The sequence below is a fragment of the Pollachius pollachius genome (genome assembly GCF_949987615.1).
Source record: "Pollachius pollachius genome assembly, chromosome: 15".
NCBI classification, from domain to species: Eukaryota; Metazoa; Chordata; class Actinopteri; order Gadiformes; family Gadidae; genus Pollachius; species Pollachius pollachius.
The window spans coordinates 11,576,003-11,589,161 of record NC_136948.1 but is presented as its reverse complement, the minus strand read 5'-3'; the positions used below and the strand labels follow the sequence as shown (position 1 = coordinate 11,589,161).

General features: G+C 50.1%; 1 protein-coding gene across 2 annotated transcripts; it reads left to right on the top strand.

Annotated features, from left to right (window-relative positions):
- The first annotated feature begins 2,318 nt into the window (after positions 1–2,318).
- pcnx4 (pecanex 4) lies at positions 2,319–11,648 on the top strand. Of its 2 annotated transcripts, none has more exons than XM_079752930.1 (11): positions 2,319–2,444; positions 2,954–3,727; positions 3,999–4,178; positions 4,382–4,929; positions 5,019–5,119; positions 5,608–5,730; positions 6,054–6,414; positions 8,111–8,214; positions 8,348–9,453; positions 9,543–9,729; positions 10,246–11,648. In XM_079752930.1, the coding sequence occupies exons 2-11, from the start codon at positions 3,030–3,032 to the stop codon at positions 10,495–10,497; spliced, it is 3,660 nt and encodes a 1,219-aa protein (XP_079609056.1). In that variant the 5' UTR covers positions 2,319–2,444; positions 2,954–3,029; the 3' UTR covers positions 10,498–11,648. The 2 variants fall into 2 exon arrangements, with proteins under 2 accessions (XP_079609056.1, XP_079609057.1); XM_079752931.1 differs by having other exon boundaries at positions 2,342–2,440.
- Positions 11,649–13,159: the final 1,511 nt, after the last annotated feature.

Here is a 13,159-nt window from a genome sequence, read left to right as displayed (position 1 = left end):
TGTCAGTATTTTTAGCATTAAGAAAACATTAGCATAAAGATGGTGAATAATGCATCAGCCTTGAGTGAGCCCAGATGCACTTGACTTCCATCTTCCCCTCCCTTGCTCTTTCTCTTGTTTTTACTTTCTCTCGCGCGTTGCCTTTTCTCTCTCCCCTCCTCACCCAATCCACCCCCTTGTGATAGAGCACATGGTTCATAGCTGGTTTAATGGGATGGAATGTGACAGGTTATGTTTTCATCTGCCTGATATGGAGCCTAGGCTGGGAGGGAGGAAGTGAGAACGAGAGAGAGAGAGAGAGAGAGAGAGAGAGAGAGAGAGATCTGCAACCGTCATTGGGCATGTTTGTGCTTGTTGTGAAGCAGTTGAAGATGATCCCCGCATCATACACCCACACACACACACACACACACACACACACACACACACACTAACAACCACATGGTCTGTATAGGGCCGTTACTGTTGGTCCACTGACTGTGTGTGTGTGTGTGTGTGTGTGCATCCAAAGGAGCCCCCTTAGTCCAGGACTGTGTGAATAATTGCTGAATGGAGCGTGAACTCTGTGCTGTCCACACAGGTTCGGGGGGGAGGGGGGGGGGGGGGGGATTTGAAGAGAAAATGAGTCAGATGAGAACATGGATTGATGTTTGTGGTCAAGCTCAAGTTAAGTTATCCATGCTGCTTATCATGCCATACAGAACCGCAATCCCCATCTTGCGTGTCTGTTTTTATAAGTGTTGTGTTAATCCATCACTGAGGTGCTGTTGATGAAATGGGAGTGGAACCAAGTATCTGTTATAATCTAAATGTAAATTATCATGTTCAAAAGGTGTGTATTATGTCCTAAGTCAGTCCTGGAGAGAAATACATTATTCAAATTCAATCTGGCTGAGAGAATCACGCCCCCTGCCCTGTCTCTGCTGTAATGTTTTGATGTTTTTCTCCCTGAATCGGATGAAAACGAGAGGGAAGACTATAGTGCTCTGATGTTGTGTGCACCTTTTGTGATTTAATCTTCCCTTCAAACTTTGTCGTTCCATTTCTGAAATGGGAGATATTTCTAACAACATCTGGATTTTACACAGCTTTTTGTATTTTGAAAAAATAACCGAAAGGAATCAAATCCGGCAGAAATAAAAAAACATTTCTTACAGATTTTCATGTCTCTGTTCTAGTTTTTTTTACTAACTAATTCGACTAACACGCAATACAACTTGTTTTTTACTCAGGATGACACGAGAGCTTAAAGCCTGTGTCCCCATATCCCTTAAATCAGTACAAGAATAAAAACAACAACAACGGTATAATCTCCTTTCTTACAGATTAATATTCTTCCTTGTGTCGGTACTCTGGCCTTTTATTCACTTGATCATTTTCCGATGCTACGTTTTTAGCCCCTTTCTCTTTTTTTTCATCACCAAAATTAACATTCGGCATTTCAAGGCGCTAAACCCGACCACTTTCATCATATTATCCTAATAGAATACCCTCAGCTTTAGCGACACGAGGGTTATATTTTGTATCCTTGTTGTCATCTTCATAGTAAAGGAGAACAAATCCAATGTGATTTGGGGAACCGCTTAAGCACATAAGCTGCTTCAGGATTTAAAGATTGTTCCAAGGTGAAAAATTATAAGGGGCGTCAACAAACACTACGGCGCGTGCCACTTTGTGTAAAGAAAATAATAGACGGATGACCTTTTCATTGTTCTCCTCCAGAAACACTGTTGAAGTAAAGCCCTTTGTTATCTTAGGAAACCACAAACTAAATATCTGGGACCCATGTAGGCTATTAATCTAGTTTTCTAAAAGGCTTATTTACAATATACCATTTAACAACTTACCACACTCTGGAATATGTTCTAATGACCATTCGATTTTTTAAAATAATACAGCTTTACCGTACATACGATTATGATTATATTTATACAAATATCTTCTCATAATTGTAGGCCTGCTTCTTTAGTGCTTTGTTTAAATATAAATGTTCCAGCACTATCTACACAATGCCTACATTTTAAATGAACCTGAATATTTGGACCAAGAGCCAAGGGTTAAAATGACTTTTATCTATTCGCTTTAAAGAATAGCATGAACTATTGCCAGTAAGGACTAAATTAGATACAATATGTGGTATTGTCCACACTAGGTCAGGATTTACATCCTACAGGGCTTATGATTATAAGTCGCTTCCAAACAGAGCGACAGAGGGGGAATGTTGTAAGGGGGCGTGTAAGTAGTTTGATAGGAGGCGGGGCTCTCAGGACAGTCTCAGATCCCATTGGCTACGATGATTCGTGCATCATTGTTGTTTGGCTTGTTCCCTGCTGCTGCTAGTGGCTAATGCTAACTAGCGATGTCCTACACTTTCAAATAATACTCTCAATATCCTAAGATATGACGTATCGGATGTACCGCTAAATACAGCTTCTCCTGTGTAGGTAAGCTTGTTCACCCCTAAATGCCAAAATATGTCGATCATTTGTTATGATTAGTTAACAATTTAGCGCACCTAGCATGCTAGTACCCAAGCTGACAACCACTGATGGGGAAAAAGCGATGTGACATGACAACAAAGAAGATTACTATACAATCAATACATTTATTGACATGACTTGTCACTGAATCAGGGCGTAGCATTAGTCTCTGCTAAGTCAGCCAAAGCTCTTGATTAACAGCATTTTCATCTTATCAGGCTGCATTGCTTGTGTTGTGTGTGCATGGCAACCTCCCAGTATCTTAGCAGTGCTCACAACACTAGAACATGACTCACGTTGGGAACAACAGGATTTGCACAGGACACTGTATAACTTTTACAGAAAACTTATGTGACACTTTATACCGCGTACTCATGAAGCTTAGCAGGCTAATATCAGGAATCCACTGTATCCTCTGATGTTTACTCTTCAGGTGCGATCCTAATCATATTTGATTCGTCGGTTTATTGCAGACTGCTAGATCTGTTAACCATGATGCATGGGAGACCTACGTCAAGCGCGTGGAGATGACCTGCCATCCCATAGGGCATGGTCAGGATGGGGCCAGACGTGCCCCTACTCAATGAGTACAAGCAGGAGTTCTTCTGGAAGCGATTCCCCCAGACGGTGTTGGGGGGACCCCGCTTTAAGCTGGGCTACTGCGCCCCGCTGTACGTGTACGTGCACCAGGCCCTGCTGTTCCTCACGCCATGGCTCTTGGGGGGCGTCGGTACGCTGCTTTACCAGCTGCAGCTGCTCCAGGAGCTCCACGCCGCCGTGCTCTCGGGCCTGCTGATGTTCGGGGCTGCCGCCGGCATCCAGGCCCTGGCCGTGTACTCGGCCCGGAGGAGCGGCTCCGTGGAGCGGCTGGGTGCTCCTAACGTCCTGGCCGACGAGGAGGAGGTGGAGTTCACCCACTGCGTCGGCCCAGAGACGGTGCGGTTCATCGCCCCGGGGAAGCGCTTCGGGCTGAACGTGGTGCTGCACACGGTCCTGGCCGGGGTGCTGTGCGGCTTCGGCACGTGGTACGTGTTCCTTGGCAGAATGACGGCGCTCTACGGCAGCATGGGCACGGCCCTGGTGGTGTACATCGCCAGCTGGGTCACCCTGTGCACGGCGGAGTACTCGCTGATCGTCAACACGGCCACGGAGACGGCCACCTACCAGGCCCAGGACACCTACGAGATCACCCCGCTCACCCGGCCCATCTACATCTTCACCTTCATCGCCGTCGACCTGGCCGACAGGTGAGCTACGGAGACGTGCGGCTTCCCCCGCCAAAGTAGCAAAAAGGTTTGACTAGTACCCTAAAGGTTTGACTAGTACCCTAAAGGTTTGACTAGTACCCTAAAGGTTTGACTAGTACCCTAAAAGTTTGACTAGTACCCTAAAGGTTTGACTAGTACCCGAAAGGTTTGACTAGTACCCTAAAGGTTTGACTAGTACACTAATGGTTCGACTAGTACCCTAAAGGTTTGACCAGTCACGTGTTTCTTGTTGGTTGCTCTTGTGGTCCAGGTTCACGAGCCCGTTTCCTGAGCTTCAGCTGGCCAGTCAGGTCCTCCATGTGCTCTTCCTCTTCCTGCCTCTGCTGTGGGCCCTGGGGATGCTGTCCCCGCTTGACGCCCTGCTGCTCTGGGGCATGGAGCAGACACTGGTGTTTGGTCTGGGCGGCTCGCCCATGTCCAGCAACCTTAGGTGATATTCTATTGACTGATTCTGCTGCTGACCGGAGGTTGAATTATCTCTGATTCAATCCTTTGCCCGATTGAGATTTTAAAGTGATTAAACACAATAGATTTGAAAACTGAAGTTGCAAAAACCTTGCTTTAAATCTGTGCCCCTGAGGTGTGGCCGTATCTGAACCAGATGCATGATGAATGTCCCTGCGTCTCCTCCAGGCTCCTGGTGATGTTTGCCGTGTCCGTGGCGGTGGCGGGCTGTAACTTCTTCATCCCGTCCACGCTGGGCGTTGTCCTCTTCTCCGTCTCCATGGGGTTCCTTCTGAGCCTGGACCTCAGCCAGATCTCCACGCTGTGCTGCGCCGGGCCACGCCCTGCCAGCGGGGGCAGCCTGGGGCGGCGCAGAGGGGCGACCCCCTCCCCTCCCGGCTCCTTCGGCTGGCGGCTGGGCTGCAGGGAGGCCCTGCTGTACCTCGGTCTGCTGGCCGCCGCCATGGCCGAGGCCGGTCTGCTGCACCACTTCCTGGCTGCGGATCCGCCCCAGAGCGCGGTCACTAGACAGCGGTTACCCATCATCGCCTCCTACCTCCTCCTCTCCCTTTTCCTGCTGTGCTGGGTCCTCGGGGAGATCCAGGGGGCGTACGTCTGTGGAGGGGTGTTCCTGAACCCCTTCTACCCCAGGGGGATCTCCAACGTGCAGACCTTCATCCAGAGCAGCAGAGGTCTGCACGTCGCGGCGGTCACCAGGAGAGTCCTCCTGAATCTGGGTGAGTCTCCCTCCCACAACGTTGCCCTTATGGAGCAAAACTTAGTTTATTCTGACGCTAATTATTGGCTTTTATTTCTTATCTCTCAGTGTCCCCATTTGCTATGATTGCGTATCTGTCGACGGACAAGTCTCTCCAGTGGCTCCACACGGCGTCACTCAGTGTGGGATTCACGCGGGCGTTCAGAGTGGTAAAGACAATGCGGACACAAAGAAATGCTTACAATACATCCATCAAAATAACATAATGACAAAACATCACCAGCAGGCCTTTTTAAACATACAAATATCACTTACTTGTTTGACGTGTCGCTAAAACGCATTCGCTATAAGCAGTTACTTTACATTTAGGGTATTTAGTAGAGGCTTTTATCCAAAGTAACTTACAATTTCATACGAATGTACTTACAAGTACATTTGTCCGAAGAAAGAGAAACAATATATCGCTCGTCGGTACAGTGAGGATGTTCATAGAACCAAGTGGCAAGCACACACAATCGCTAGGTTAACCCATTCCCCATAAACGACAAATATAGCTAGGATAAGACTAGCTAGGATAAGTGATGTTCCTCAAAAACACTACATTTCACGGTAGAGTTGAGAAAAGGCAGCGCCCCTGCCTGACTAATACTCCTGAGGCGTCAGACTCTGGATCCGCGCCTGAACCTGTCTCCCCCAGGTGTGGCAGAACTCTGAGGAGTCCCTGCTGCAGATGGCGGTGGTGGTGGCGTTGCGCCTGGTGGCCGGGGAGACGGCCCTACCGGCGTGGGACCGCCTGGGGACGGCCGTCCAGCTGCTGCTGGTGAGTGAGCCTCTCCTTACACCGCGTGTCACAAACGACTACAACCCTGTCACGGGAGCCCCTGTTTGAATGACATGGTTAAAGTGACTTCAAACGATTTAAATTACATTATTACACCGGGAAGCCATTCGGTTGTATTTACACAGCCGAGAATGTGTTAGAAAATTCACGATGACACACGGCTCATGTGCCTGAGTCATGAGCAAATAATAACCGTAAAACCAACACACCAGAGTCCACATTACCTAAGACGTGTTCCAGACGGACTGTGTGTGTGCTGACACCTGCTGTTCCTCTGCCCCCCTCTCCGCCCCCCTGCCTAGCTGGGTCTGCTCAGCGACAGAGTGGTGCAGTTCCTCTCCAAGCTCAAGTTCTCGCTCGCCGTGCTGGTCACGTCGTGGACGGAGAAGAAGCAGCGGCGGCAGGCGGCCGGCGCCCTGCTGGCCCTCAACGCCTCGCTGAGCCCCCTGCTGCTGGCCGTGGTTGTCCTGTCCGCCCTGCTGGCCGCCCCCCTGCTGCCCCTCTTTACCCTGCCCGTCTTCCTGGTGGGCTTCCCCCGGCCCCAGCGCAGCTGGCCGGGGCAGGTGGGCACGGCGTGCCCCTGCCCCGACTCCATCTTCTACCAGCAGATGAGTGGCAGCCTGGCGGTGGCGCTGCGGAGGGGCCTGGCTGGAGGGGCGCTGGGTTAGTGGTGGAGATGTTCCCATACCATTTTGTTTTCCTTCCCGATACCGATTCCTGAACTTGACTATCGGCCGATACTGAGTATACTGATACAGCATCCAGCATTGTAGCTAATAATAGCACTTGTAATAGCACAAGCGGTTTCTTATGATGACAGCACTGTATAGTCGGTTCACTTACTGTTTATTTATTTATTTTTAATTTATTTTCAGAACTAAGTCATTCACATTTATAATCTATAATTAGAAAGATGCATTTGTATTTTTGTCATTAGGAGTTTCCCATTCTGACTTCCCACCTCCAACCATTGATGAACGCAGCATAAAACTGCACTTATTTATGATGTTCTCTGCCTGTGTAGTAAAGGAGCTAGCCACGTGACAAACACGACAACTCTACAACATAAGTGTTTGAACCAGAGTTCTTCCTATTATTTAATATTATTAATATATTTTCAGTGTGCATTGTTCCGCTGTTGGAGTCTTGCACAGCGCGGTCGGACTCGTACCACAAAGCTCTTCCTCCGCTGCAAATGGAGGTCAATCCGTTGTGAATTCCAGCGACTCGTTTTCATTTTTAATTAGGCGGGCAGCGTAGCGCACAGCGAGCCGCCCTGTGTTCGCTCGGCTCGTGAATCGCAGAGACGCTGTTGAACCTCCAGGTGGGTCAAGCAGCAACTCTTATCTCGATGAAAGAGCACCTCTCACGGTTTGAGGCTGAAGAAGAGAATGTTGTTTTGACGAGCAGCACATGGGAGCCCCTGGCAGTGATGCGATGATGCTCACAGGAGCCAGTGGAGCTCCTGTGAAGTGACCCGACACAAAGTGGCTCTGATCTGTATTCATTACATCCAAATGTTTCCACGCCATTAACCCCACCATACTCGCAGGCCTACTGGAGCTCTCTGTGTGTGTGTGTGTGTGTGTGTGTGTGTGTGTGGACTCATATCAGAGAAGGGCAAGTACAAATTTAATTATTCATGGGTTGATGATTCAAAACAGAAAAGCGATGGCGTCACTCAATCTCATTGTTTACCGGGCTTGCTGAGAGGCCCAGGCTTTTATGTATAATTTACAGAACTAGCACGTTGTAGCCGTTTGCTGCTCATAGCTGAATAACAGATGTCCCGTCCCGTGGCTTGCCTTCTGCATGGCGGGCCGGGGGGAGGGGGGGGAGTGCGCATGACTGAACAGTAAGCAGGAACCCCGTGTGGCCGGCGTTTCTCTTCCCATCGCTGAGGTAGTGTAGGGAATATTTAGAGATGGCATCACGGGGTATGACATCATCCGTCAGACACAAGCACATGAGTTATCGTCAAGCCAACGCTCCCGTCACCATGCGCCCGCCTTCCCGTCCAACGTATCCCCCCTGGGGAGAACGGTTCGCAGTGGTCTCTCCTATAAGAGGAAAGGCCTTTAGTTGTTTTTGGGCTAATGGAAGGATTCAATGTTTGGATCTCTGTGCAGCCAGCCAGCTGAGAGTATCATGACCCCTCCTCGGCTGAGAGGGTGAGCTTCCCCCCCCCCAGCGCATCACCGAGAGCCTGGCAGTACGAAAGGGCTGTGTAGCCGGGGGGCTGGTGCTTAGGCCCACGGTCCTCGCGTCAGAACATCCCCCTCGCTAACACGCATAAGGAACGGATGGCTTATACCCCCCCCCCTCTCCCTCTCTCTCTCTCCATCTCCCCGGAACGCAGGCTCCTTGTCCCCCGGCTCCCACTTCCTGGGCCGCTTCCAGGACCGCATGGTCTGGATAATGATCCTGGAGCGCGGCTACGGCTACTGCACCGTCAACATCAAGGTAGGGAGGGCGGCGTACCGGCCGGGGGTCGTGCCCCGAGACACACGGCCGATTGCACTCATTCTCCGGGAGAGTCGGTGCATGCGAGCGTCACTGTGACAACGACGCTGATCTGCTCTGTGATCAACTCCAGGGTCTGGAGCTGCAAGAGACCTCGTGCCACACGGTGGAGGCCCGGCGTGTGGACGAGGTGTTCGAGGGCGCCTTCGAGAAGACAGAGCGGCTGGGCTTCACCCAGAGTCTGAACCAGCACTGGGGCAACGCCCTGATCCCCTGTGCCGCCCTTCCCGTCCGGGTGTACTCCGACGCCCGCAACGTGCTCTCCGGCATCATCGACTCCCACGACAACCTGAGGAAGCTCCAGGATGACTTCCTGAAGGCGCTGGTGTTCCTGCTGCTGCGCCACTGTGTGGAGAAGCGACGAGGCTTCGCCTGGGGTACTGAGGAGGGGCCCGGCGTGGGGGGCCGGAAGTCCCAGTCCTCCCAGCCCGCCCAGTCCACGGGCAATCAGCGCATAGAGACGGTTATAGTGGAGTCCAACGTGTCCTCTCTGAAGCTGAGGCAGGACAGCTCCAGCCTGACCTCCTTTGGAGACTGGTCGGATGAAGACGACTTGTTCGGGCCCCAACAGGCCAGGCGGACGGTGGCCTTGGTGAGCACGGAGGCCCAGCCAGGTCAGGCCCCCCTGCCGACTGGACCCTCCCTGCCGGGCTCTGTGGAGATGGACAGTCTGTTTGAGAACATGGCCCTCTCAGCCCTGCAGCCGCTGCAGCCCCTGGGCCTGGGACTGGGGCTGCCGGCGGTGGACAAGGGCCAGGGGGCCAAGGTCTTCGCCGAGAGCTCCGGCTCCCTCCCCCCTCTCCACTTCAGCTGCCCCGTGTCAGAGGTGTTCAACCTGCCCACGGGCTGGAGGACCGCCCCTCTGCTGCCGTCCCGTCTGCAGCAGCTCCGGCACCTCTTCCCCGAGGAGTGGTTCCGGTTCAGCCTGGGACGGTTTGCCAAGGCGGCGCAGGGCGTGGCCTGCGACGACCCGACCAAGGCCCTGCAGGAGGACCAGGTCCTGAGGGAGCTGCACGCCCTGGCGGCCCTGTCCTGCGTGGTGTCCCTGGGCGCCGAGGCCTCCTTCACCAGCCCCAGCTACGTGTACCGCCTCTACTGCGGAGACGTGCCCTGGACGGACGGCCTGGACTGGCTCTCGGCCAGGAAGGACCTTTATCACCTCACTCTCAAGGCGTTCAGGTGGGAAAGGCTTGCTGTATTTTAAACACTTTGCCTAAATCCTTTTTGGTATCCCACGTGCATTCATTTTTTGGTGTCTTTGTCCTCAGGTTTGGTTTTAAGCTGCTCTTTGATCAGGCCAGCCTGGGGCCCATGGAAAGCCCTGAGGAATTGTTCAGCACCTTGGAGGAATATGAAAGGGATTGGTACATCGGTCTGGGAGCAGAGCGAGGCTGGCACGACAGCGTCCTTCAGGAGAAGCCCTACCTCTTCTCTCTAGGACATGACCTCACTATGGTAACCAAACAACCCTGTCAGCCATTCTCGCTTCTCTCCCGGCGGCGTTTAGAAGCATTGTAGGCATTTCTATGCTTACTTGGTAAACACTGCTCCCCCAGTTCAGTCAGAGACTTAAGGCAGACAGCAGAGGTCACCTAACAATGCAGGGAGAATAGTTGCGTGTACAGTGGGGGGTTTTGGCCAATCTTACATCCTATACAAGATTGACATTTTCCCAAGGTCCATGCGATAAATGATTGTAGAATTTCCCAAATAGTCGTATGAGCACATTTTTATCATTTTACTTCCGGCAGCATTCAACCTATACCCCAATTGGGTTCATTCTTCTGTCTATTTTCATTTCCATTTTCCTTTCACACATTCTGCTTTATTGATCATCGTTGCTTTACTCTGTGCCTGTGCTCACCTTGAAAGCCAAACTTGCTTCCGCCAGCAAAGAGCGGGGCTCTTGCTGCTGCAGTGGCAAGGGGGTCCACAGCGTGCCAAAGTCAGACGACGTGCTCCTGTGTGCAGGGTACCTACACGGGCCGGGTGCTGTCGCTGCAGGACCAGCTGGTGCAGCTGGGGCGCCTGAACGGCGAGGGGGTCCGCGGCCAGTGGGCCAACCTCTCCTGGGAGCTGCTGTACGCCACCAACGACGACGAGGAGCGCTACAGCATCCAGGCCCACCCCGTCATGCTGAGGAACCTCACGGTGCAGGCGGCCGACCCCCCCCTGGGGTACCCCATCTACTCCTCTGCCCCGCTGCACCTCCCCTGCCTGTGACCCCACCCCCACCCACCCACCCACCCCTCCCGCTGCTCCCAACCTACACCAACACATCACCCTTCATCCCCACATCGCTATACACAGAAGCATCTGTTAATCAAACAATCAATCTTTATTTATTCGTCACTTTTTGGGGAGAACATACAACTGAACACGTACAACTGTCAGGTCTCAAGTAGGAGCAGTTGAAAGGAAGGTACAAAAATACACACTACTTAGAAGAAATCGAAGCTAAAAAGATATGTTGTATGACGTGGTTTAAAAAGGTTTCCAGATTGTGAAGGCCTCTGTTCCTCAGGATGGCCGTCACAACCCGTATCGCAAGAGAGTTATCGGAGTCGCCCTCCTCCTGAAGACAAGGAAGGGAAACGCACAACATTTGACTGACGCTAACTTGTCCATTTAAAGTGTAATCCAAGTCTAAGGTCTAAGCCTTAAGTGGATTAGTTATGACCTGTAACTCCAGTTCAGTCGTAGGCTCCGCCTCGGAACCCTACATCAAATAATTGTCTGCGCTCCGTTGAACGGTGGTCTCAGAGCGGCTTCTCATCATGTTGTTTTGATGCCGGTGTGCCAATATACATTAACTATCAGTAATCATTGGCAAATCCTCATCCAACAGTGCATTAAGCACAGCGCCCAGATCAGCCTATGGCCTTGAAAGACACACTGGCATCAACACTATTCTGGTAAAAAGATATCAATATCGATTTGAGAGTTGAGGAAGTAAAGCACATACCCAGCTGTCTTCGCTTTTATATCATGTATCAATGCCAAGGATGGGTATCCACAAAAGCACAAACATTTGTATTTAGTTATTTTTAAGTATTTCTTTGCTTCCAAGAAATTAGCCTACTAGCCGATTGAGACACATGTTTCATACGCTTCTCAGAACTTCAGGTCTACCATTAGATGTCCACTCAAAAGGGACATCATTCTTTTGCTGTACGTAGGAAATGTTCAACTCAAGGCTGTGCCTTGGTTTTTTTGTAACGTCATATGTCATGTGCTTATAGTAATACTTGCCGTTCTGTTTACAGTTTACTTGTTTACAACCCTAGAATGAAGTTATTTGGAATTCCCATGGTTTGTTGTATATACGGTTGGTTTTACCTGTGTAAATGTATATACTTCTAATAAAATGGCTTGATAAACCCTGCCTCGAGTCAATAAAAAAGTTTTCTTAGGATGATAAGGATGACATCGATGTCAACGCGTCGCCCGTGATGGAGTTTGTCACTGGAGTCTTTCTTAGGATCTTTCAGTGACAGGAAAACTTTTCGTTTAGCTATACACAGGAAGTCTGCAGAGCTTCCTTCAGTGTAACTCTTATTGAAAAACTTTCAATAACTTGATATTTTGTTTGAAAGAAGGACCTTGATGGCCCGTCCCCATTATCCATGGCTGGCTTTTAGTAATGCAACTGAATCTCTTTTTCGCTCCATTGTCGGTTTTCGGTTGTTTGGGACAAAACAGTGCATCCTACAAAAGGGGGGGAAAAGATGTGCAAGATTCTGGCATTCTATATGCAATTTTGCCAAAGGAAACGTCTTCAGGGTGTTTGATTGTAGTCCATCATTATAATCTCTTCTGGATAAAAGAGGAGAATGAATCGGTAAACCAGCTATTGTGCGTATAACTAAGCAATAGCAAACGAAAGGGAGTCCTGTTCTACTGAATATCAGCACGGCTGTAATTCGGCTTTAGGTACAAAGAGCATTGCTGATGTTCAGTATAATAGCACGACCTTGATTGTGATATTGCTTTTTATCCAACAGTAGGTTCCGACCAGGTAATTTGATTGGACACGAGGCATGACCACTGCTATACAGTACAACAGAGACTTTTAACTACCGTATACACGTATCACTTGGCTGTACAGATGTTTCCAATTAACCTCAATTAGCCTTCATAACCATCGAAAGCTGTGATGGATCGTCATTGTAGTCCTCTGTGGTTTCGGGGCTAGGTGTGACTGAGTGGTAAATGTTCAACACGTGGTTTATTCAGAGAGGTAAACGGACGTGCACTCTGGAGGTAGTCCATGGAGCATCTCCAGGTAAACTTTCAGTCTATATCGGTGTGTGCAGGATGGTGAAGGAGCCCCGACTACAGGGTCTGACTTATCGTGTTGACCTCTCCATGTGCAGAGACAGAAGCTATTCTGAGATCGGGTTAGCACCACACATATGTGGTCCAATGAGGTGCTGATGTTGGCTTAAGTATCGTGTGGTCTAAATAAGGCATAGAATAGCAAGACGGTAGGAACATTAAGACAGTAGGTACAGAGAGTATGGAACAAGACAGTGCGTAATTCACAGTGTATACAATGCAGTAGGAACAAGACAGTAGTAGGTACAATACTTTATGTACAAGAGTGCAGTTCCACAAGCCGTTTATTAGTTAAGGGTTATAAGCGACCAAAGATAATTTGCTTGTTGCATCATTTCTTTGGCTCCTCAAACACGAACAGTAAGGCGACTGGGCTGGGACTGGACGGTTGCCAAGCAACACAAACACTTCCCAGCTTGTTAATTGCGTGTGTGTGTGTGTGCGTGCGCGTCCCAAATTTGTATTAAATCCGCCACGAGCGGAATGTTAATTAAACATAGGCGGACTATTGACTGAGCCAGCTTGCAAATATTCGCACCAAATACCT

Bases quoted from the DNA above. Each gene is read 5' to 3' on its own strand.
- pcnx4 (XM_079752930.1), top strand. From the start codon at position 3,030: ATGGTCAGGATGGGGCCAGACGTGCCCCTACTCAATGAGTACAAGCAG. The intron at 6,415-8,110 runs GTTAGTGGTGGA...CCCGGAACGCAG, and splicing joins CCTGGCTGGAGGGGCGCTGG to GCTCCTTGTCCCCCGGCTCC. The intron at 9,730-10,245 runs GTAACCAAACAA...TCCTGTGTGCAG, and splicing joins TAGGACATGACCTCACTATG to GGTACCTACACGGGCCGGGT.